This window comes from Microcaecilia unicolor, chromosome 12 (assembly GCF_901765095.1).
Source record: "Microcaecilia unicolor chromosome 12, aMicUni1.1, whole genome shotgun sequence".
Classification (NCBI taxonomy): Eukaryota; Metazoa; Chordata; class Amphibia; order Gymnophiona; family Siphonopidae; genus Microcaecilia; species Microcaecilia unicolor.
Genome location: NC_044042.1, coordinates 108,842,575 through 108,867,795, shown reverse-complemented (window position 1 = coordinate 108,867,795; position 25,221 = coordinate 108,842,575). Strand labels below are relative to the sequence as shown.

General features: G+C 46.8%; 1 protein-coding gene across 4 annotated transcripts; it reads right to left on the bottom strand.

Annotated features, from left to right (window-relative positions):
* Positions 1-413: 413 nt before the first annotated feature.
* LOC115482157 (transmembrane protein 106A-like) lies at positions 414-25,221 on the bottom strand. Of its 4 annotated transcripts, XM_030221733.1 has the most exons (9): positions 25,027-25,178; positions 22,193-22,253; positions 21,183-21,402; positions 15,794-15,857; positions 14,678-14,837; positions 13,841-13,981; positions 13,625-13,668; positions 7,442-7,495; positions 414-1,481 (listed from the first exon to the last, which is right to left on the bottom strand). In XM_030221733.1, exons 3-9 carry the CDS (start codon positions 21,388-21,390, stop codon positions 1,364-1,366), a joined length of 789 nt encoding a protein of 262 aa, XP_030077593.1. In that variant the 5' UTR covers positions 21,391-21,402; positions 22,193-22,253; positions 25,027-25,178; the 3' UTR covers positions 414-1,363. The 4 variants fall into 4 exon arrangements, with proteins under 4 accessions (XP_030077593.1, XP_030077595.1, XP_030077592.1 ...); XM_030221735.1 differs by lacking the exons at positions 22,193-22,253; positions 25,027-25,178 and adding an exon at positions 25,199-25,221; XM_030221732.1 differs by lacking the exon at positions 22,193-22,253.

Here is a 25,221-nt window from a genome sequence, read left to right as displayed (position 1 = left end):
TCTCTAAAAAAGAAAAGTACCCACACTACAAGTCACAACTGCCACACACTTCTCAGCAGGGCCACTGAGAGACTGGGCCAGGCCCGGGACAAGGCTGGCCCGGGCCCCCCCCCCCCCCATCCGAGGTCGCCGGGCCCTCTCTCCTGCTCCGGGCCCTCTGCACTGACCTTAAGCGCCTCACCTTTGAAAGCGCAGCAACAAGCAGCGGCAGACCACTCCTTCCTTCCGTGTCCCGCCCTCGCAGAAGTTACGTCAGGCGAGGGCGGGACACGGAAGGAAGGAGTGGTCTGCCACTACTTGCTGCGCTTTCGAAGGTGAGGCGCTTAAGTTCAATGCCAGGCAGCGACGGAGGGCGGGTGGGCCGGACTGCGGTGTCACCGTCCCCCCCCTCGGAGGCCTGGGCCCAGGGAATTTTGTCCCCCCTGTCCCCCCCCTCGGCGGCCCTGCTTCTCAGTGAAAACGACAAAGTTGTACGGAAGACCACTACTTCCTTGCTTAAATTATGTAGAGTCAGGCAAACAAATGTTTCTCCACTGTCCAGATTCTGGGGCAATGGTAGTCGAGTGCATTGCCAGGTCACAAAAAGGCTAACTCCCTAATCTTAGAGCAAGGCATATTATAAATCCATCCCAGAGACTATAAACCTCTCCCTCTTAGCTGTAAATAAAAGGATTTACATGAAATACTGAAAACCATTTCACTTTTGTTTCTAGGGTGCAGGTGTCCATTTCCAGAAAAACAAAACAGCTTCCACGCATGGCTTTGAATTAAAAAGTGCAAATCAGCATTTTAATTGCTTCCAGAAATGAACTGTATTATGATAAGGGTGTCTTCAGTAAACTTTCCTTCATCTCAAGATGTTTGTGTGCTCTGATACAAGGTTATAAGGGGACTGACTTAAGATTCAGACTAATATTTCACAGTAGCTAATGGAATTCATACCATTTCACCTTGTTCACATCCTTTCCACCCTTCTCCCCCTTTCTTGGAGCAATGTCAGCTTTCTTGGAGCCTGGGATACAGGGGAGCTCAGATTTGCTTTAGTCCTGAAAATAATCCCCCAAAGGGTCCAGGAGCAGCCAAGTGATCCAGGTCAGGGAGGCATTTCAAGAGGCTGTACAGTCTTCATATCAACTCTGCAGGAGTGGGATTTTGAAGGCAGGTTCGGCCCTAGAGGCTTCCTTACCAGGTCTGACGCTTCCTTTGGTGCATATAAAGCCACAAAGCCCTGGCCAAAACCTACCATGGAATGAAATGTCAGGTACTTTAGCCAACTGATACATTCCAGGAAAGCCAGAATCACCCACCCCCCTCTGCCATTCCTTCAGATGCTGAAAGCAGAGTCCCACTTCATCCGCCCAGGTCATCGCAGCTGATGCAGAGAATGGGGAATTGTTGTGTTACTCCGACAATCCACATACTGGTAACCATCAAAGGACAGCTGTTCTGAATGACCCAAGGAGGAGCAGGTCAATGTTCCCCTAGAAGTAAAAAAAAAAGAAAGTTACTCATGTGTAACAGGATCTTAACAGAGAACACCATGACATTTCACTGAAGGAGGGGCAGTTTGGAATATTAAGAGGCTACAAGTTCTGGTAAAATGAGTCAGGTTTCTTTTGAGTTGTGGTACTCTCTCACTAGAAGTAAAAGTCAGCTCCTTACTGTGAAGACACCTGCAAGGGTGGGAAGGTCTCTCCTCAGTATGACACCTACACAGGGATCTGATGGAGAACAGCTGCTTGCCACCTGATTAGATCAGTGTACTGCCTCCACCCCCACAGTCACACTATATAAACTGTCTCATTTTGGTTACAACACAAAGGATGGCAACAATGTACAGCTTTACTAAACATCACTATTCAGCCACAGCGGCAGAATTTAACCTGGATCTTCAGTGGTTCCTGAAGTTATTCATTACCACTGCTATTCAGTGCCAGTGCCTGGATAACTACATAAGTATTGCCACACTGGGACAGACCAAAGGTCCATCAAGCCCAGCATCCTGTTTCCAACAGTGGCCAATCCAGGTCACAAATATCTGGCAAGACCCCGAAAAAGTTCAATACATTTTAAGCTGCTTATCCTAGAAATAAGCAGTGTAATTAAACTCTGGAATTCGTTGCCAGAGAATGTGGTAAAGGTGGTTAGCTTAGCAGGGTTTTAAAAAGGCCTGGCCTGCTTCCTAAAAGGAAAAGTCCATAGACCATTATTAAATTGACTTGGGGAAAATCCACTGCTATTTCTGGGCTAAGCAGCATAAAATGTATTGAACTTTTTCGGGATCTTGCCAGGTATTTGTGACCTGGATTGGCCACTGTTGGAAACAGGACGCTGGGCTTGATGGACCTTTGGTCTGTCCCAGTGTGGCAATACCTTTGTACTTATGATCTTTCCCAAGTCCATTTTAATAACGGGCTATGGACTTTTCCTTTAGGAAGCCGTCCAAACCTTTTTTTTTTTACCCCGCTAAGCTAACCACCTTTACCACATTCTCTGACAATGAATTCAGAGTTTAATTACACGTTGAGTACAACTTATTTCTATAGCGCTACTAGACGTATGCAGTGCTGTACACTTGAACATGAAGAGACAGTCCCTGCTTGACAGAGCTTAAAATCTAATTAGGACAGACAAACAGGACAAATAAGGGATAAGGACAAAGAGTAGCAAGATTCCGGAATCCCAAAGAGTAGCAAAGATTCCGGAATCCCAAAGACTACTACTACTACTTATCATTTCTATAGTGCTACTAGACGTACGCAGTGCTGTACACTTGAACATGAGAGACAGTCCCTGCTTGACAGAGCTTACAATCTAATTAGGACAGACAAAGAGGACAAATAAGAGAAGGAAATTACTAAGGTGAGGGTGATAAAATAAGGATACTGAACAAGTGAGTAAGGGTTAAGAGTTAAAAGCAGCATGAAAAAGGTGGACTTTTAGCCTAGATTTGAAGACGGTCAGAGATGGAGCTTGACGTACTTGCTCAGGAAGTCTATTCCAGGTATATGGTGCAGCAAGATAAAAGGAGCAGAGTCTGGAGTTAGCGGTGGAGGAGAAGGGTGCAAATAAGAGATTTACCCAGTGAACAGAGTTCCCGGGGAGGAGTGCAGGGAGAGATGAGAGTGGAGAGGAGCTACGGAGTGAATGCACTTATAAGTCAAGAAGAGGAGTTTGAACTGTATGTGGAAACGGATAGGGAGCCAGTGAAGTGACTTGAGGAGAGGGCTAATATGAGCATAACTACACTGGCGGAATATTAGTTGTGCAGCAGAACTTTGAACAGGATTGAAGAGGAGAGAGATGGCTAAGTGGGAGACCTGTGAGAAGCAAGTTGCAATAGTCTAAGCGAGAGGTGATAAGAGTGAATAAGGGTTCTGGTAGTGTGCTCAGAAAGGAAAGGGCGAATTTGGGTGATATTATAGAGAAAGAAACGACAGCATAGGCGTAGTTTGACTGTTTCATTTGGGGGGGGCAAAGGAAGGGGCGGGGCATATTAGCATATTCATTTGCATATATGTATATGCAAATTATGCTAATATGGAGGAAGGAAGGGAGCAAGAGCTGGCTTTTTTGGGAATAACCAGTGTTCGTTTGCCAATGGATAGCCACTGAATCAGAGAGGCAGCGGGTTTGGCGACAGGCAGTGGTGTGCTGGCAAATGTTTAACAACAGGCTCTCCCCCCAGTCCCCCTCTGCGCCCCCCCCCAAATTGCAGAGCTGGCTATAGCCGGGGAGAGAGCCTGGGGGGGGGGGGTATAAATAAGTAAATATAAACTTTTAATGTTGAGCACCTGATTCTCAAAGTGAACATATTGCAAACACTATAATGAAAATAAAATGATCTTTTCTACCTTTGTTGTCTGGTGACTTTGTTTTTCTGATCATGCTGGCCCAGTATCCGATTCTGCTGCTATCTGTCCTCTTAACTCCGTTTCCAGGGCTTCCTTTCCATTTATTTCTTTCTTCCTTTCTTCTTCATTTCTGGTCCTCAGCTTCTGCCTATTTTCTTCATCCATGTGCAGTTTTTCTCCTCTCTTCCTTTTCCCTCATCTCATCTCCTTCCTCACTCTTTCCTCCCCTCCATCCATGTCCAGCATTTCTTTTCTCTCCCCTGCCCTCCATCCACCCAGTCCAACAGTGACCCTCCTCTCCCCTGTCCCCATACCCAGTGGCCCTCCTTTCCCCTGCCCTCCATCCACTCAGTCCAGCAGTGACCCTCCTCTCCCCTGCCCCCATGCCCAGTGGCCCTCCTTTCCCCTGCCCTCCATCCACTCAGTCCAGCAGTGACCCTCCTCTCCCCTGCCCCCATATCCAGTGGACCTCCTTTCCCCTGCCCTCCATCCACTTAGTCCAGTAGTGACCCTCCTCTCCCCTGCCCCCATGCCCAGTGGCCCTCCTTTCCCCTGCCCTCCATCCACTCAGTCCAGCAGTGACCCTCCTCTCCCCTGCCCCCATATCCAGTGGCCCTCCTTTCCCCTGCCCTCCATCCACTTAGTCCAGTAGTGACCCTCCTCTCCCCTGCCCCCATGCCCAGTGGCCCTCCTTTCCCTGCCCTCCATCCACTCAGTCCAGCAGTGACCCTCCTCTCCCCTGCCCCCATATCCAGTGGCCCTCCTTTCCCCTGCCCTCCATCCACTTAGTCCAGTAGTGACCCTCCTCTCCCCTGCCCTCCCTTCATTCCGCCCTCTCCCCGTTCCTTCTCCCCCCCCCCCCAGCGAGCCAGTTCTCCTCCCTCCCTCCGGATCCGTCCCTCACCAACGATCTTCGAATTTTTCACCTGCCCGGCCCGCTAGCGCTGACTCTCCACTGCCGGTTCACTCTTCAAAATGGCCGCCGAGACTTCTCGCGAGGCCGCCTCTGAAAGTCTCGGCGGCCATTTTTAAAGCACGAACCAGCAGGGGAGAGAGCGCTAGCGCCTAGCGGGCAGGGAAAGGATTCGAAGATCAGGTCGGTGAGGGACGGAAACGGAGGGAGGGAGGAGAGCCGGCTCACGGGGGGGCCAGGGGGGGGAGGAGAAGGAACGGGGAGAGGGTGGGGTGAAGGGAGAGCTGCCTGTTGCCGGCCCTGCGTTTGGGGGGGCATTGCCCCCCCCTCGCCCCCCCAGTCTACGCCCATGAACGACAGGTTTTAGCAGTCTGCTGAGTATGTGCAGAGAAGGAGAGGGAGGAGTCAAAGATGACCCCAAGGCTATGAGCCGATGAGACAGGGAGGATGAGAGTGTTACCCACAGAAATAGAGAATGGCGGAAGAGGAGAGGTCGGTTTAGGGGGAAAGATAAGAAGCTCAGTCTTGGTCATGTGTAGTTTCAGATGGCGGTGAGACATCCAGGCAAGCTGATACTTTGGCCTGGATTCCTGCTGAGATTTCTGGTGTGGAGAGGTAGATCTGGGAGTCAATCATAAAGATGATACTGAAGGATTTTTACCGTCATATCTTCGTTGGAGTGTGTTACTTTGTCCATTGCGAGAGGTATGGAGACACTTGGTGCTTCTTTGGGGGGGGGGGGGGGGAGCCGGGAAGTATTTATTTATTTATTGCACTTGTATCCCACATTTTCCCACCCATTTGCAGGCTCAATGTGGCTTGCAAAGACCTGTTATGGCATCGCCATACCAGGGTAAAGAGTACAATTGGTGTTAAAGAGAAGTCAAGGAAAACAAGAGGATTTGATCAAGCAGTCGTAGAAAGATTCATTCTGAATTAAGGTGGATAGGTGTTGTGTTAAGGTTAGTTATGGGTTCTCGTGGTAGGCTTTGTTAAAGAGGTAAGTCTTCAGAGATTTGCAGAAGTTCATTAATTCGTTCTCGTTCTCAAGTGAAGTATCTGATCAACTCCCTATTAAAGGAAATGTTCAATTTTTACCAAGTCGTGACCACATTAGTTTTCGGCGATGGGCTTCAAGAGGCATCTGTTTTTTACACCATGTGTTGGGAGAGGGAGGTAAGATGTTATCTTGGGAGCAATTGCAGAGGGGAGGAATAGTGGATACCAAGGATTTGTTTAGCATATAAACAATTGCAACATTATATACAATCCCTAGATGCCAGTAGTCTGACTTTCCCTTTGAGTAGTCATTTGCAGAATTTTTTTTGAAAAATTTAGAGATGGTAACTTGTCAATTTCTTCGCTTCACAGAGAGCTGCAACATCTTGATTCTGCTCGGTCTAGGGAGGGCCTAATTCATAGATGGAGACGGGATACGGGTTTGCCTGTTTCCGCTTTTGATTATAGTAAATTAATTAAATACATACATGAAATTTTGGTCAGCACAGAATTGAGAGTGTCAGTTTCGCGTATTATACAGGGCTTTTTTTTTTTTTTTTACTCAGGAGCAAGTATTCAAGATTGGGGGGGAGGAGGGGGTGGGAACACCAGTCTGCTTGAAATGCAATCAAGACAATTCTTTTTATCATGCTTTTTGGGATTGCTCAAAGATAAGGCTATTTTGGAAGGCCATTCTGCGTTATTTTGAGAGGCTTTGGGACTGCTCTCTGCCATTCACGCCTGCAGGGCTGCTTTTCATGTGGCTAATCGTAACAGTGTTCTCCTTCGAAAAGCGGCTTTGTTGGGTAAGCGAATTATATTAGGGGCCTGGATAGGCGAAGCCGCGCCTTCTTAATGAGCCTGGAGGAATAGGCTGCATGCATTAATGCTGCTGGAACAGAGACAAGCTCAGGGTTCCCTTAAAGGGAGGAAGATGTTCTTGGCCATTTGGGAAGTATATTAAAAAAAAAACCATTTCACGTTGTATGGATTTGTGTTCTGGAGTATTTTTTATAAGTAGTTATTGTGTTAAAAGAGCTAGGTGGCTATCATTTATCCCCAGTGCAGTCCTTTACAGCAAACTTTAGATACTAATGAACTCGCATTTAAAGAAGGGACATTAATAGGTAGAACTCTGTGCAATTAATCCAGGAGACATCTGAATATCAGGGCGAGGAGTGAAGCAGACAATAACTGGATTCTATTGCACAGCTCAGGTGAACCCTTACCAAATTTCAGACTGAAGCAGTGTCATGACCTCAGGGGGATGGGGGGGGGGGGGGGGGAATTGCAGGGTGGGAGCGAAGGAGCAACAATCACTTTGTCGTGCATGGAAGTATGCAGACTCCCAACCCAGATGGCTGATAAAGCAGAGCAACTCTTGTGCTGCCCCCTCAAATCACTTTCACATATTTAATGTGGCACTCAGATCTTGGTATCAATTTGATGCCATGGGAAAACCCCATTCATACAAACTTTTCAGAACAGCAATCTATTGGAAAACAAAATACTGCAGGTTGCAGCATGTAGATGGATTTGGGGGAAGCGTGGAATGCTGTATCTACCTGCAACAAGCGCTAGGTTTCCGACAGGAACAGTCAAGTGGAGCTCAGCAGTTTATAAAGTAACATCCACCCAAAATCCCACCCACCAAACAGAATGAGACAAGACTTACTGTATATGCAGCAAGACATTGTGAACTTTGATTATAGGCCAGGTACAAATATTGCTGGAGAGAAAAAAAAAACATGGACGTTACTTCCATTCAGTGAATATCACCACTGTCTTAACAGCATTCACAATGACACATTGTCAGCTTTTACTGAAAAAGAATGTCTTTAATTTTCTTTTATTAAAAAGAACTTCCACAATTCCAGCTCCCAAGGAATACAAGCTGTGTGCAATGCAGAAAGGTGCTTATACAACAATAAATTAGAAACTCAAAAGCTAAGATTAGAGAGAAATAAAGAATCACATACGTTTTATGCCTCTTTGTTCTTTTGAATATTGGGGTAAATGTTATTTGGCCATTGATGTAATGCTGTTTTTTTTTAATGATAGATAAACTAGGGGGGAAAAAGTCACTGGGAAATGTACACCCACCACATCAAAGTCTCTCAGTGTTCATCATACAGCATATGGGGAAAGACTTTAGGAGAACAGCAGGAAAGGAGGAGATCTGATCAAGACATTTAAATCTGTGGCATAAAAAGGGGAAAGGGATTTCTATACATATGTACAGGTACATTTTATACCTGGGGCAATGGAGGGTCAAGTGACTTGCCCAGTGTAACAAGCTGTTGCAGTAGGAACTGAACCCGGTTCCCCTAGTTCTCAGGCCACTGCATGGACCATCAGGCTACTCCATGCTATATACAGGTGGCGTCTCAGTTGAAAGGAACCTCTAGAACAGGGGGTGGAGGTCAGGGCCAGTCAAACCCGGTAAGCACCGCAGGGGGGCGCCTACCTTCAAGGGCGCCACTGCGCCGCCATACCACACCACCCTTGGGGGTTTAAATCTTTTATTTACCTCCGTCCCAGCGGACGCGTCATTTCAAAGCCTTGTCCGTCTCTAGCCTTCCTCAAGGGCGGGACTCTGAGGGAACGAACTTACGAAGGGAGGGAAGGCTAGAGACAGGCAAGGCTTTAAAGTGACGCAGCCGCTAGGACGGAGGTAAATTAAAAAAAAAAAAAAAAAAGACAAACCACGCAGGGTGGCAGGAAGAAAAAAAGGGGGATGTTGGGGGGAGAAGAGGGCGAAGATGCTAGACGGGGCAGGGCGGGGGGGGGGGGGCACCGATAGTCTGCAGGGGGACACCAGAGACCCTAGGACCAGCCCTGGTGGGGGTGGCCACATGAGAAGATGACAGGGGATAAACTCTGAAGTAATTTAGAAAACTTTACAGAAAGGGTGGTGGATTCATGGCGACAAGGACAGTACCTGAATTCAGGAAAGCATGGGACAAGCACAGAGGATGAGGGAGAGGGCAGGATTGTAGAAATCAGTTTGTGCAGATGGGAAGAGTGGAGAGGCCATATCATCTTCATCTGTCATTTGCTATTTTATGTAAAATTCATAGAAAACAAAAGGAAATGAGGAAAACAGAAGTGGGCCAGTCCAGTAGCAGTGCTGCCATGCAAGGAGTTGGGTTTGGTCCTGTTCAGGTCCTCTTCCCTGGGTCAGTTGGTATTTGAAAATCAAGCAAGTGTCGGACAAGAACACAGGATCTTTAAGGGAGAGAAGCGATAGTAGATGGTATGGATGAGCAGAGCCGATAGGTCATATGGTCATTTATATACTTTTCTATGGTCTGTGGAGAATGTCCCAATAACGCAGTGGAACGTGTACTGGCTGAATTTAGGGTCCACGATTAGAAAGTAGTGTGATCTTTTAGTCCACTTATCTTTTCTATTTAGTTATAACAGTCAAAAAAAGGACTGAAAACATTTGAAGGCCAGAACCTTCCTCAAGTCAACAGTGAGCAAAACATGACAATATAAGCAAAACTAAAGCAATCCAATGACTCCCACAGGGAGGGTGAATGGGTGACCAGAAGGTGAAAAAGCTGTATAATTTTATGTTTTATGTGATAGGAAACCCACACCTCTGCTAAGACCTGTCTGGTTGGTATAAAAATATTTCAAGACCTTTGAAGATAATGTGCTACTTGATTATATTTGTCTGTTAAAAAAAAAGGTTCATTGATGCAGTGCTCTGGTCCTACAAAGTGCTTTCCCACAGAGGTGTCACCTTTGCTTGTTTTGTGGTATTTGATGTCCTGCCTGGATGAGTTGATCCTTGTCTAAGACCTGGCCCATCACCCCTGGCCAAGGACTGTTATTGCTATGATTGGATTAACACCGGAAGGGAAATCTAGACTCCCAGGATATTTGTGAATAAAGACTCGATAGCAGATCTGTCCTGGTTCTGACTGAGGAGAAAACTACGAGACCAAAAATCCCCAGTGGGTTCTTTAAGTAAATAAAGCCTTAAATTGTGAACTAAGGAGACTCATGAATTTAAACCTCCAGCTCAGACACAGTCTTGGGCCCTTTTGGTCAGGTTTAATTGTGTTAATCGAACTCAATCCCTTGCCTAACTGGACGCTATCGTACAGAGAAGGCTTTAAAAACTGGTAGGCACTTTCCATCCCAGAGCTGATAAACAGCATCTTTGATCAAGTTGTTGAATGAATGGAGGACCCAAACTGACTGAAAAGCCACTCTAAAAGTTGCCAACACCAGATTGCAGCTGGTTTAAAGCATGCATGTGTCCACATTCCCCCTGTGCTAGGATTTACACTGCCGGCACAGGTTGCTAGTGTTACATCCAGAGGGGCCCATGCAGACACCATTACCACAGGTTAAACCTGGTTTTACTGGTCGAGCAATGCAGAAATGGTTTCAGCACAGATGTTAAACTCAAGTAGTATTACCGCGTGATATACTGCTGACCCTTACACAACCCGCTACGTCGGTACAAAAGGCGATAGATCATATGACATATTATGGGGCGATGTCAGGATTTAAACCCAACCTAACCAAATCTGTCCTGCTAAATATTACAGTGCCCGATGCAGAGCTGCCGGGTCTGCGGGCAGCATTCCCCTTTATTTGGCCACAAAAATCCATCAAATACTTGGGAATAGAGATAACTCCCGAAGTAGAAGGGCTCTTTCAGGCTAACTTTCCCCAAAAGATAGATGTACTCTTCCAAGATCTGGATAGGTAGGAAGGCCTTAACACGTCATGGAAAGGTCGCATACATGCCATTAAGATGATGCTGCTCCCCAAGCTATTATACCTGTTCCTGGCCTTACCTATCCCAATCCCTAGATCTTTCTTCGCACAAATACATAGGAAGGATGTTTCGATATATATGGAGGAGACGCCCACCGCGAGTGCGAAGAGTTATGATGTATCAGACAATTGAGCGGGGAGGTATGGGAGTGCCCAATTTCTACCTATATTACCAAGCAGCGCCATTAAGAAACTTGGCAGAGTGGGGCCCCGGGGCAATAAAGAAATGGATACATCGGGAGAGAGCATGGATAGGCAGATATGCATTAGAAGACATTCTATGGATACCAGGAGGAGAGTTGACACACATACTACAGAAACTACCCCTAGCCCTAAAACACCCGCTCCAGACATGGCTTCAAATTAGAAGGCGCATGTTTCCAGAAAGGACACATTACCGACAAACGGCGGAGGGCTTCCCATTAGGGAGATCAGAAAAGATATTTGACCATTGGGCTAAAGCAGGCCTGCTTACGCTAGGCCAAGTCTGGGCGGAGGGGACTATGATCAACTTCTCTGAACTCCAGGAAGAATATGGGTTAACAGAGAGAGACCTTGTATACTACTGTTTGCGCAGCTTCATTAGAAGGTGCGTGCAAGATGAACTAGAAGAAACAACTCTAGAATCAGCGATGCGGAAGGGAGGGGGCAGAGGTAGCATATCCCGGATATATCTTGCACTGTTGGGAAGAACTGATCCGCAGGTGACCTATCATACGAAATGGGCGAAGGTGGTACAAACCACATATCCTAGATCAACATGGATGGGCAATTACAAATATCTGCTCAAAGCATCTCCAGCGCAATCGATAAACGAAAACGGGTTTAAAATATTCTACTGGGGCCTATAGCTAATAACCCTCTTTTTTCTCCTGGGCTTCAGTTAGGGCCTTTTACTCGATGGGCCTCCCTGGGACTGGTGTCTTGGGGCCAGCTTTTTGACGATTGCTTGATTTCATTTGATTCTCTCAGGGAACAGTTTTCGCTTCTGCCCCAAGACAGGTTTGCGTATACACAGTTACGACATTTTCTGTCTTCTCGAGAGATTCTTCTCGCAATATTATCGAGCGATTCTTTTCTTGAAGATCTTTGCGAAGATTCCCGGACTACCAGAGGTCTCATTACTTGTCTTTATTCTCACCTGAGTCAGCAACTTCGTCCTAGCTTACTTCATAGGGAGCGCTGGCATCAAGAGCTAGGGGTTACCTTTGATGAGGCTGATTGGTCAGTATGGGAGAATGGCTGGGCGAGGGTATCGATAGCTGTTCCCTTTCAGGAAAACGTGCTAAAAGTGCTTTATAGATGGTACTTGACACCTGCGAGGCTGCGCCACATGTTCCCGGATGCATCTCCCTTGTGTTGGCGTGGATGTGGCCAGAGAGGAACTATGGGTCATATTTGGTGGTCTTGCCCAAAAGCTAGGGCATATTGGAAATCTATCCAATATAGATTACAACGCTGCTTCCAGAGGCCTGTTAAGTGGTCTCCGGAATATTTTCTTTTTTCTAAAAAACCACCAGGCCTTACCAAATCTCAGGGGCTATTGACCAGGCAGGCCATGTTGGCGGCGAGAGTGGTGCTGGCAACATATTGGAAGTCCCCCGAGGTCCCTTCAAAAGTGCGTTGGCTGAACAAGCTGTGGTATATTTGTGAGCGGGAGAGACTTCGTTCTGAGCAAAGTCGTACTGTGGCGAAGTGGGAGATCTTGTGGGAGCCTTTCCTGAAGAACTGTTCCTGTTAATGGGCTCGGTGGGGCGGAGTTGGGGAGGTGGGGGAATGAGGAGATGACTAGGTCAGTGGGGTTCTGATTGTCTGGGGGGGAGTGGGGGGAATATTCCTAAAACTGTTGAAAAAGTTGAAGATACTGTTTGTTTAATGTATCTTGTTGACACTTGTTGCCAAATATTTTCTTCTGGCTGAGGAGATATGTTGTTGGATCTCATGTACTGATTTTGTTTGATGGTTTCTGCTGATGTTTGTACATTTGTCAATGTTCAATAAAATCTTCCAAAAATTAAAAAAAAAAAAAAAATTCTACTGGTGGTATTATACCCCAGACAGGTTACAAAGGATATATCCGGGATCCTCAGGACAATGTTGGCGAGAGTGTGGCCATAGGGGCACATTCTAACATATATGGTGGGAATGTGAGAAAGTGAAAGTATTCTGGGATGGGGTGGTGGAACCGGTAAACACTGTGTTGCAACAACCATACCCAAAAGGAGCAGAGCACTGTCTACTCCACCTCAGACCTCGAACAATACCTAGTGGACAACACAGATCGGCTACCCAATACTTTGCAGCAGCGAAGGTAGCACTGGCACGAGCCTGGAAGCAAGCAAAAACACCAGCACTACACACAGTGACTCAAAAAGTAGACTTTCTATACCAGATGTCGAAACTGATGGCCAAGCGGAAAGGCTCCATAACGACCGTCACAAAAATATGGTCGTTGTATGACCAGCATAAAGAACAGGAGTCGACACCTCTGGACTGAGGGGGGGAGGGAGGGAGGATGGGACCAGGGACCAAGGGGAAGAAGCAATTAACAGACATATGTAACTGGCTTGATAAGTATGTATACTGTTATATTCTCAATAAAACAATTAAAAAATTAAAAAAAAAAAAGCCATTACCGCATATTACATTAAAACACACAGTAGCGCGATCATTAACAATTCTGATGCATGCTGTGTGCAGGAAACTTCACCAGGGAGGTGTGCTGCTAGACACCAGGAATATGTTTTCCAAGGTGAGGGGACTGATTGAAAAATGCCACAGCACGCTTGCCTGCAGTTTCTTGTGTTTTAAAAATTAACGTCACTCTTCTTGTCTGTGTGTGTTCAAAATCACTGCTCAGGCACGGACAGGAAGGGTGACATTTAGCAATGAGCTGCTGATTACTGCGATTTTTATGTGGTAGTAAAAGCATGCTGTGGTAGTTTTGTAGCACTAATTTCACAGTGGAGGCTTTTTGCATGGGCCGCAGAGTGGGTGGAGAAATGGGAATTCTTAGGAATATTTCCAGAATCAGAACAAGGAGACAAGATCCACTTACTATGTAGTGTTGTCCTTTATGGTGCTGTTAACTGTGTAATAGATCTATTAATAGAAAAGAAAATTAAAAATTAATAAAACAGACCATGAGAAACTGCCTAAAAGTGTCTTTTCCAACTTGTGCTCATGAGGAAAGAGAGAAGCTAAGTGCAATCAGGCAGAACGGAGTCCGAGTAAAAACAGGAGTCCTCCCCATCTCGAGAGCGGACTGGTTTACCTGGCTGGTGCCCAAAGGTCCTACACTCGTCACATTGCTGGTACTGGACTTGCCAATCACCGTTGCTACGAGCAGAACTTCCACATCAAGCTGTGTCACACCGATGCCATGGAAGTTTCCGTTTGATATGTTCAGCACATTCTTGGAAAGAAACCACAAGATAAAAAAAAAAAAAAAAAGGAATGCATTCATAAGGAGAAGGGGAAAAAGCTTACAACAGGATATGGACTCAAGGCTACAGTATGCAGATACCAAAGAACGAAAACACAGATTAACCCCCCCCCCCCCCCCCACACACAATGCTTTACTGATCAGCATTTGGGAAAAACACACAGGGCTGCAATGGGACAGAGGAGATCACATGACTACAGTAAAAACCCACCTATCACAAAGTCAAATATGTCTGTACCTAGTCATGGGCAAAACGTCCTTCAATAGTACCGAAATTTCAAGGGTAGAACCCTGGAATTGTCATTTGACTATTACAGATGTACTGGATTAATTTGCCAATAAAAGCCAAGTAGCACCACAGCCCTGCAACAGCAGAAGGAAGTCAGTCCATTCTGGCTGATTTATGGGAAAACTAACAAGACATATTATGCTTCTTATCTCTGTAATGATATATTGGGAATCCTGGGGGCTATGCAGAAGTCCAATATACATAATTGTGGGAAATTAACAGATTACAGAGAAGCACCTATTTCAGCATAAATGGACATTTCCTTCTACCACTGTAGGGCAGATCAGTGCTCTGAGCCATATTTAATCAACTCGGGTAAAGCCCCAAGCAAACACATTTTCAGAACTCAAGGGGAGGGAGGGAGTGTAGGCTCTTACCGTGGTGCTGAGGTTGATACTCTGCGAGGAGGTGGCAAGAGTCACCACGGAGGAGTTCAGCCCCGCATGAGTCACAACAATAGAACGCGGGAAGAGGAAGAAGATGGCCAGAGAGGAGAGCAGGAGGCAGATCACCACAGCAAGAGAGACGTACAGCTTCCTGCAGGACAGCAATGGAGGGAAGCCTTTGAGTTTAAAGAGCATAAACCCACCCTCCAGCCCCTCAAAAGGGCTGCCGAGTGGCAAATACAGTCATAGGCTAAAGAGGCAGACACACCAATGATGTGAAGCTGGGATTGAAACCCTGGGCTCAGACCATTCCCTGTGGGATCCCACCCATGCTGCTCAACTTTGTATATCTGGGAGGAAAGGTTGGGCAGTTTGGCAGAAAGTCTCCTTTCCAGTCTGTATCGGGGCTTTGCTAGAAAGTTTTGTGGCCAAAATGTGAAATAAAATGCGAGCAGAGGGGGGCCCGCTGGTTCCCATTATTCAGGTGTCTACATCACAAGTCACCAGCAAGCTTTGAGCCTAGAGCAGTTACTGGACCAGCAGAGCTTAACTTCAGCTCAAGATGTGGTTGGAAGCAGTGTGTGTGTGGTAAGCTGACCCGACTGTCTTATGTACCTTCCACTGCTGTTACCCATGTAACAGGCATCTGATGTACAGGGAAGGGGGCCTTGCACTGCTTCTACTCTGTAGTGGGGGCAATATGGAGAAGGCAGCATAGCCAACTTTCAAAGACAACTGGTGAACATAAAGTTTCCAATCATTGCGTCTAGGGAGGGGTAAGCTTTGAGGGTGATCACACACCCAATGCACCCATAGAGCTCTGGTGAAGGTGAGCTTGCATGGCTGCTGCCTATGTTAGACTTGCTTTTCAGCCCTCAGCACTTTAAGAGCATATAAAAATGTCTCAGATCAATAAAATTGATTATGCAGAGCTGCCAATGGCTTGAGACTGACTAACAGCACTCTTGCAAGCTTGTGAAACCATATAAAGATGATAAACACGGATTGTATAGCTACGACACTAATTTTTAAAACAGAGCCACAAAACTGATCATTCTGCAAGCTGCCAGGAACCACCTCTAGCGACATTAGAAACAAATACTTTACGTTTGTCTGGGCTGTAGTCTCTGGTCACTGTATGGGATCAAAGCCACCAGTTCTTTCTCCTGATCTAAAAGAAAAAGAAAAAAAAAAACAAAAAACGAACAGGATTTTTATCACATCTTTGTCCTAAGAAATTTTGTTTTATTACACTCAATTATGGAAGAGAAAGTAAAAATCACATGAGATGCGAAACATTAGGCAAATTCGAGAATTATGAGAAAATGTTGCATCCTGAAGATTTAATAAAAATCCAATTATTTGCCCACTGGCTCAGATGGTTATGTGTTGATCTCTGATTCATCTCTGTGCTGGGTACTGAATCAACTTGACAGGCTGACGTTATGAATTGGATTAAAAACTGGTTGACAGATGCCAGAGGATGGTGGTCAATAAATCCACTTGGATGGAGGAAAGGTGAATAGTGGAGTGCCTCAAGGATCAGTGCGTGGAATGCGCTTTAAACGCTTCAGGAGGAGACCGTCCTGACAGCAGATACGCAGAAAAAATGACTTCTCTGAGCCAACGGGCTATAGTGGCCTTAGACGCCAGACACCCTCGTTGAGGACCTGTCAACAATACAAAAAGATGATCAGAAATCCTGAAGTCATTTGACATCTGCAGATACTGAAACAGAGCCCTGCGGACATCCAAAAGACGCAATTGTCTAAAGGAATCCGGAAAATCCTCCCTAGAAAAGGAAGGTAGAAAAATGGGCTGGTTCAGGTGAAACGCTGAAACCACCTTAGGCATAAAGGAAGGCACTGTACGTACCATCACCCCGGACTCTGAGAACTGCACAAAAGGGTCCCGACAGGAAAGCGCCTAAAGCTCAGATACACGTCTAGCCGATGTAATGGCCACCAAAAAAACTGTCTTGAGAGTCACATCCTTCTCAGAAGCTCGCTTAAGCGGCTCAAAGGGTGAACACTGGAGAGCCTTCAACACCAGCCCCAGGTTCCAGGCCGGACAAGGCAACCGCACGGGAGGGCAGAGCTGAAGCGCCCCTCTGAGAAATCGGGCAATGTCCGGATGAGCAGCAAGGGACAAGCCAGAGACTTTCCCTCGGTAGCACGCCAACGCTGCCACTTGTACCCAAAGGGAATTGTAAGGCAGGCCTTTTTGTAAGCCATCCTGCAAAAAGTCCAGGACCAGCAAGACTGTAGCCCGCGCGGGTGTGACCTCCTTCGGGGCACACCACTCCTCAAACTTACGCCATATCCGAGCATATGCTGCGGAAGTAGACCGCTTACGGGCCTGCAAGAGAGTGGAGATGACCTTGTTAGAGTAGCCCTTATTTCTCAATTGCGCCATCTCAAGAGCCAGGCCATAAGACCAAACCGGCAGGGATCCTCCATGGTTACCAGACCCTGAACCAACAGCTTCGGTACCAGAGGCAAAGGAAGTGGAGCCTCCACCAGCATCCGACGGAGATCCGCGTACCACGGACGCCTTAGCTAATCCGGAGTAATGAGAATCACCAATCCTCTGTGCTGTCGAATCCACAGAAGGAATCGCCCTATCAAGGGCCAAGGAGGGAACACATACAGGAGGCCTGAGGGCCAGGGTTGAGCCAGTGCCTCCAACCCCGCCGAGTGAGGATCTCTCCGTCTGCTAAAAAAGCGAGGGACTTTGGCATTTGCACTTTGATGCCATTAGATCCAATCTGGGAGTCCCCCATTTGACACAAATCTGAAGAAAAACGTCTTCTGCCAGTTCCCATTCCGCTGGGTCAATGTGATGCCTGCTGAGAAAATCGGCATGCACGTTGCTTTGACCTGCTATGTGGCAAATCTGAGCAGCCTCTGCGGCCAGGGCCCTGCACTGCGTGTTGCCCTGACAATTGATGCAGGCCACCGCTGTCGTGTTGTCTGACAGCACTCGGACAGGAAGTCCCTTCAGAGTCTTGCGGAAGGCCAGAAGAGCCTAGAATATCGCTCTCAGTTCCAAGCGATTGATGGACCACCCCGCTTCCACGGGTGTCCGCTGACCCTGAGCATAGCTTCCCTGGCAATGCGCTCCCCAGCCCAAAAGGCTGGCATCCGTTATCACCAGGCACCAAGAAAAAAGCACAAGTGGCACCCCTTGTCGCAGCATCCTGTCGGACAGCCACCAATCCATACTGTGCCGAGCTGCAGGGAGCCACATTAGTCTGCGTTGATATTCCTGGGAAATCGGAGACCATTGATGGAGCATGGCAATCTGCAGTGGCCTCATATGTGCTCTCGCCCAGGGAACCACCTCCAAGGTGGCCGTCATCGACCCCAGCAGCTGGACAAAGTCCCAAGCTAGAGGGCAAGGCATCCACAGGAGCAGACTGACCTGATGCTGAAGCTTGCAACGCCTGTGGTCGGGGAGAAAGACAAACCCCAAGGCTGTGTCGAACCGGACCCCCAAATGCTTTTGGGTATATTGACCACCCAGCCCAGAGTCTGCAGGACTGTAACCACTCTGGCTGTGGCAAGATGACTTTCGTCTGCTGAATCCGCTCTGATTAGCCAGTCGTCTAGATAAGGGTGAACTCTGATACGCTCTCGCCTGAGAAAGGCAGCTACCACCACCATTACCTTGCAAAAGGTACGGGGAGCTGTGGCTAGGCCGAAAGGCAAGGCCCGAAATTGGAAATGCTTGCCCAACACAGCAAACCGGAGGAACCGTTGGTGCGGGGGCCAAATAGGAATGTGCAAGTAAGCTTCCTTGAGGTCCAGAGATGTGAGAAACTCTCCTGGCTGAACCACCACAATGACGGCGCGCAGGGTTTCCATGTGGAAGTGTCGCACTCTTAGGGCCTCTTTGACTTTTCGTAAGTCGAGGATCAGTCTGAAAGACCCGCCTTTTCGAGGGACCACAAAATAAATGGAGCAGCGACCGCAGCCGCGTTTGGTGGGAGGCACTGGGATTACCGCTCCGAGGTGCGGCAAGACTTGCAAGGTCTCCTCTACTGCCGCCTGTTTCACAGCAGTGCCGCATCGGGACTCCAAAAACACGTCTCTCACCGGGGCACCGAATTCCAATCGGTAACCTTCTCTGATCAGATCCAGGACCCACTGATCCAAAGTAATCTTGGTCCACTCCTCAAGAAAGAGGGAAAGACGTCTTCCTACTGCAGGAATAGAGGAGTAGACCGGCATCCCATCATTGTGGAGCACGCCCCTGAACTCCTCCTGGCCGTGACCCGGCCGCTGCAGAATGTTTGTCCGAGCAAAAGGAGTTCCTCTGCTGAAAACGGGCACGTTGAGAAAATCCAGCAGAGCGCCCCGGGCGATATCTGCGAGCTTCACGGAAGCGAGGTCTGGAAGAGGAAGGAAACACAGGACCCTTGGAAGAAGGCCTCGGCCTATCCTCAGGTAACCGCTGGGGCTTAGAATGCCCTAGGTCTTTAACAATCTTCTCCAAATCCTCTCCAAATAATAACAGGAGGCCCCGAAAGGGTAACCTTACCAGCCTTTGCTTAGAGGCCATGTCAGCCGCCCAATGCCGCAGCCAAAGAAGGCGGTGGGCAGAAACCGCCACAGAATCTGCTTAACCGAAGCTCTGACCAGATCATAAAGGGCATTAGCCAAAAATGACAGGGCCAACTCCATCTGCAAGGCAACCTCAGAGAGGGACCCCGCACCCTCTGCAGGCTGATCCACCGCCTGTTGTAACCAGGAAAGACAGGCGCGGGCTGCATAGGAACTGCAAATAGACGCCCTTAAGGCAAGGCCCGATATTTCAAAGGACCGCTTCAATGCGGATTCTAGCCGCCGGTCCTGCATGTCTTTCAAAGCAACCCCTCCCTCTACTGGGAGAGTGGTCTTTTTTTGTCACAGCCGTGACTAAGGTGTCCACTTTAGGCATCCCAAAAAGGGCCAAGTGAACCTCACTCAGAGGCCACTTTCAAAGGCCCATCGGGGTCAGACCATTGAGCTGAAATAAGCTCCTGGATGGAGTCATACACAGGAAAGGCCCTCATAGGCTTCTTAGTACTCGCCATCCTAAGATTAACAGAGGAGGCATCGCCTTCAGCAGGATCATCAATCGAGAAGGCCTGCAAGTCATCAGTAATGAGAGCTGGCAGCTCGTCGCGGTGGAAAATCCGAACCGCATTGTGATCATCCAAATCCAGTGGCAAACAGGCACCCTCCTCTGGATCATCTGTCCCTGAGGGGGAAGGGGAGGGAGATGCGCCACTTCCAGATGGGGAATTTACCCGTCTATGTTTAGCGTGTTTCCAACGCTCGGGGGAAGCAATAGCATCTGGGGGGAAACCAGGATGCAACGCAGTGTCAGACACCTGCGGCAGAGCTCTTTTCAGCATGAAGGCCTTATGCATTAGTAGCACAAACTTAGGGGAGAAAAATTCACCCTGACCCTCCGTCCCTGAATTAGGTGAAACGGAGGTTGGAGCTCCTCTGGCAGCCTCGAAACGAGGCATCCCCCTGCACTCAGACTCCTCCGCCACCGCGGGGGTCGAGGCATGCGGCGCTTCCAAAATGGCGCCCGCTGCCAGCTCCATCGAGCAGGAAGAATCATCGCTCACCATGCTCGTACTAGCTCGAGCATCTAAGGAGCACGTACTGCAAAGCCCCGCTGCTGACCTGTGCTTACCACAGCGGGAGCAGCGCTTAACACCTTCAGCAGCCGTCGCCCGACAGGACAAAAATATGGCAATAAAATGATGGCTTCGCGCCAAAACTTACCCCGTTCGGAACGCTGTCCACGGGAACCTCCCCGGAGGAGCTGGGCACCACTCTCACCTCAGAAGACCGAGTCAACGAGCTCCGGTCAAGCTGCACTGAACCAGAATCTCTGGAGAACGCCTCAGAACAGCAACGCAGTAAAAGCACGCTCTTTTTTTTACGCTGTGAGGAAAGTTGGAGGCAGGCAGCAACAGAGGGACTCCGGGAGGAGGGAGGAATGGGTGAGGCAGGGAAAGGGCGAACCTATATGCCTTTAAAATGGGCACCACCAGCCACAACACCCCTGCTCAACTGGAAAAGCAAAGGAGCCACCCCAGGCAGAAATCCAGGAGCTGATCAAGCTACGTCCACACCTGCTGGGAGATGGAGAAATAATGAAGGCAGATGGGGCTAGCCGTCCAAGGGTCATTGTGGTTCTTCAGTGTTCTCTATCTCCACCTGCTGGTAGGTGGATACAACCTATCAGTTAATGGATTCATCTGCTGCTGACGACAAGGAAAAATTGATTTGAATTGAATGCGTGAACAAATTACACTACAGCGGGAACTGTGATCTAGCCAATGGCTATACTTGTGCTTAAGATGGGCAAAAATATTACAATTGAAAGTTAATATTTCTGGCACTGTAAATCCACTAGACAATCGTCCAAATTGAACTAAGATGTCTAAAGGAGCAGAAAGAAACTTGTGAAATAAAAAGAATTTGACACATACCCTTGGGAATCCTTCCTGTGCCTTGGCAGGTAGGGCAGACTGTACTTCCATGGTTTTCTATCTCCACGTATGGCAAGTAGCCATTCTCATTCCCACTGACGCTTACGTAAGGGGTACTCTTGTCCGACAACCCATCCCTAGCCAATATGGACTCGCTTTCATGATTCTGATGGGCCACAGGTCTCAGCTTGGAAATTATTTCTCCCATATTGACATTTCTCTGTTAAAAAGAAAAAAATATTGACAATGAACTTTTAATTCAACATTTGGGGAATGATTTTTAATACCAAAAATCACAGCATGAGCTGCTGAACAGTGAATGACAAGGGAGCAGGTGAAAGTGGTAAACCACAGGAATGGCAAAAATCTTGCGTGTTTTACCATGGATGCAAACAGCAATTATTTCCTCGTCCCGCAGCCGCTCTACCTTTTACCATTGCTTTACTATCCATTTTGCTCTGCTTCTAGCTCCTCCCTGCCTACAGTGTAATGTGCAGGCACAAATGCCACGTACACAGTCCTTCCTGAACTCAAGAGTCCTCCCTGAGCGGCACGCCAGCATGTCTCTAGTCCTCTCCCTGCCCACTACACATGACATCACCTGATTGACCTCTCTTCATTTTTCATGATACTGCCACCAGGCCCTCCACAGCACACCTTTTTGTAGGTTATTCAGTGTAGTGGTGGTAATGGTATCAAGGAGAGATACAGTAGTGGCCGTGGACAGCACAGCAGTAGAGGACAGGACTCTGTGAGAGACCTAGCATGTGTATGCCAAGGAGGAACAGTACACTGTTGGACACTGTGTGAAGAAGACCATGGTAGGTGCCCCCTCCCCCCCAGCATGCCGGCTCATGCACGGACATTGGTTTAATTGGTTAGAGTACTAGTAATTAGTTCATTTGGAGGGGCTTGTGGGGACTAGGGACTCGTGCAGAAATGTTTTCACCTAGTAAAGGCCACCAAAACAGACATGTTACGAATATCAGATGCTCAACAATCAGACTTACTATTTATAATCTTTAATTAGGTTTGAGACCTGGGTGCATTTAACATCTTCATTTCCTGTGCCTACATCAAAAGAAAAAGATGGCATGTGGGAACTTGCTCCTTTTATTTTGTGGATTGCGATGGCATATTATAAAAATGCACTTGACTTGCCCTCTTTTTTATTACTACTATTTCACAGACAGGTAATGAGGGAAGAGTTTCCCTCATGCTGAAGTTCAGAGTTAGTCTAATTGTGGCACCGTTGTCCAGTTCAGCACACTAGTAAGTTCATACAAAGCTAATTATGTTCAGTGGAAAATAAATCTGTTGCTGGTTCAGGCTGCTTGCCGTGTGAATATTCCATCACTGTTTCATTATTGCTACTAGTATTACATATGAAGGGCATTTGCTTTAAACTTTGTTTTAATTTGTTTATTCAATCCAAGCATGCACCTAATTTTGCTTTTTAAACCCAAAGGTGAATCTTAAGGATGGTTGAATCTAGGTATAACCTGTGTTGTTTCTGACTTGTTTTGGCCTTCTTTGGGTCCTACTGATCTGTTTATCTGCTGTCTAGAATTCTGGAAGAAGGCAGTGTGAAAATAAAATTTAAAGTTTTGGATGTATTCCAAGTCTTACTGTAGAAGTTAGTTTACTTTTGCAATGTGTGTATCTGTTCTGGTGTGTGCACTGTGCATGAGTACATATGGCTATGATTTCTGAACATATTTATTAGGATTTATTTACTGCCTTTTTGAAGGAATTCACTCAAGGCGATGTACTGTAAGTGATACGGTGTTATTAAAGGACAGACTTTTAAATGTCCACTTGGGTATACTATTGCTAATCTCAACTTTGTTACATGCTTTAAACATATCCATCTACTTGCTCCCATGATGTAATTGAATTCTATTAGTCTGTCTCACTATTTTCAAATGTAAGGCACATTGAACCTGAGTTTGCTTGGGATAATGTGGGATACGAATATTTAAAAAAATCTTTTACCCTCCATGTTTTAAGATCATTTTTGTTTGCTGTAGCTGTGCTTGGAAGGGCTTTAAGCTCAGTCAGGCCCTTTCTGGCACCTTTGTAAGTGGGTCAGAGAGGGAGTATAGAGGAGAGGAGATATTTGTGAAAGGAGAGAAGGGTGGCGGACTTTGGTCCTGGGGAACTGAGAAACTGAGTTCTATTCCCGGCACAGGCAGCTCCTTGTGACTCTGGGCAAGTCACTTAACCCTTCATTGCCTCATGTAAGCCACATTGAGCCTGCTATGAGTGGGATAGCGCAGGGTACAAATGTAAAAAAAAAAAAAAATGACAGTTCAGAATATTATAATAAAAAGATTTAAATATCAAATCAACTGCTTGAGGCTTCTGTGGACAGGGCCAAACTTTGTCCCTGTGTCATTCTCTACTGCTGATTCCAACTGGTTGACAGGAGTCCTACCAGCCTCCACCCCACCAACAGATTTGTTTTTTTTAATCCAAAACTTACTTATTTGACACAAAAATAGTGAAACTGAAGTTAGCCAAGCCTTGTGGAGAAACGAACGCATGACCACAGAAACTACTACCCTGCGTTGTCAAATGCCCACTTCCCTCTAGTTTGGGCTGGGGCTCTTAAGATAAACATTTCACTTTCTAGCACACAAAATGCTTTTTCACTAGAACTCACTAAGCCTTCCCTGACCCTACGTTCTGCATTGTCATTAAGTCTCTGGTAAACACTTCTATTAACCATTTGAGAGTTTAGTTTTGTTTTTTTAATACATCTGCATGGCCTGCTTAGCCAACTTCTGCAGGTTCCTCATTAAAAGGAGTGGGTGCTTGCGCACCCCTGCTATTAAAGTATGTTCAGGGACAGTCAATTTCCTCTTTATTAAAGAATCAAGAGATTTCAAATTTTATTCAGTCTTCCTATACATAGGGTTACCATATTTGAGACAATAAAAAAAAACCCAGAAAAGATAAAAATGGTTGCTACCTTTGCAAAAAAAAAAAAAAAAACCAAGTATTTAATTTAATGAACACAGATCAGTGACTGACAGTACAGCAGTAGACAATCTACCTTTAAGAACTTCCAGATTTGAGTCTAATCCCAAGCATATTTTATCAGAAAAGTGAATATCCTTCAATGACTTTGGCTGGCTTCTGAGATATCTTTGCACGGCATATGCTGAAAGCGGTGCTGTACAAACAAACCTCCCTTGACAAATTTAGGGAAACAGAGATCAGCAATGCCTTTCTCTCTCTTTAGCAGCCCTCCAGACTGACCAAGAGGACAGAGATAGTTTCTCTGATTTCATGGGTAGGTGTATTGATCATATGCACATAAAAGAAAAGGAGAATATTTCCTGGAGAACAAATCTGAAGACCTAAGAGAAGATATATGGTAACCCTAGATACACAGTGCCAGTGCACAAGGAAATACAGAGAATATCTCAGAAGATATACTTTAATTAAAATTTAACTACTGGTGACTAATGCGACAGAAACAAACTAGAGAGATCTGTTTTCTCAACTTTTGGGTAACCTACTACTACTACTACTACTATTTAGCATTTCTATAGCGCTACAAGGCGTACGCAGCGCTGCACAAACATAGAAGAAAGACAGTCCCTGCTCAAAGAGCTTACAATCTAATAGACAAAAAATAAATAAACCTAATTGCCTCCTCAGTCTACACCAAACACCACACACTCCCACTACTAAAACCCCAGTCCTATCCCCCCTCCTTGGATTGGGAAGTTACTATCACCCTCCACTAGAGCTACTTTGAAACACGCAATTCAATCACACGGTAAACTCATCTGATCAGGGCCTCGTACTTGTTCCATTATTGTCCAGAACAAACCTGTACTTTAAAAGCAGGAGAATCTTCAACCCAGACACGGACTCTAAGATCAAAAGAAAGAATACGAAATCAAACGTTGCCTCAAAATCTTATCTACCAGCCCCGTGTGAGCAGCGCAGGATCAGAGAAGTGAGAGTACGATTTAATGCATCAGTCTTCCCCTCCGCCCTACCTTAGCTCTCAGGACACGCCCCT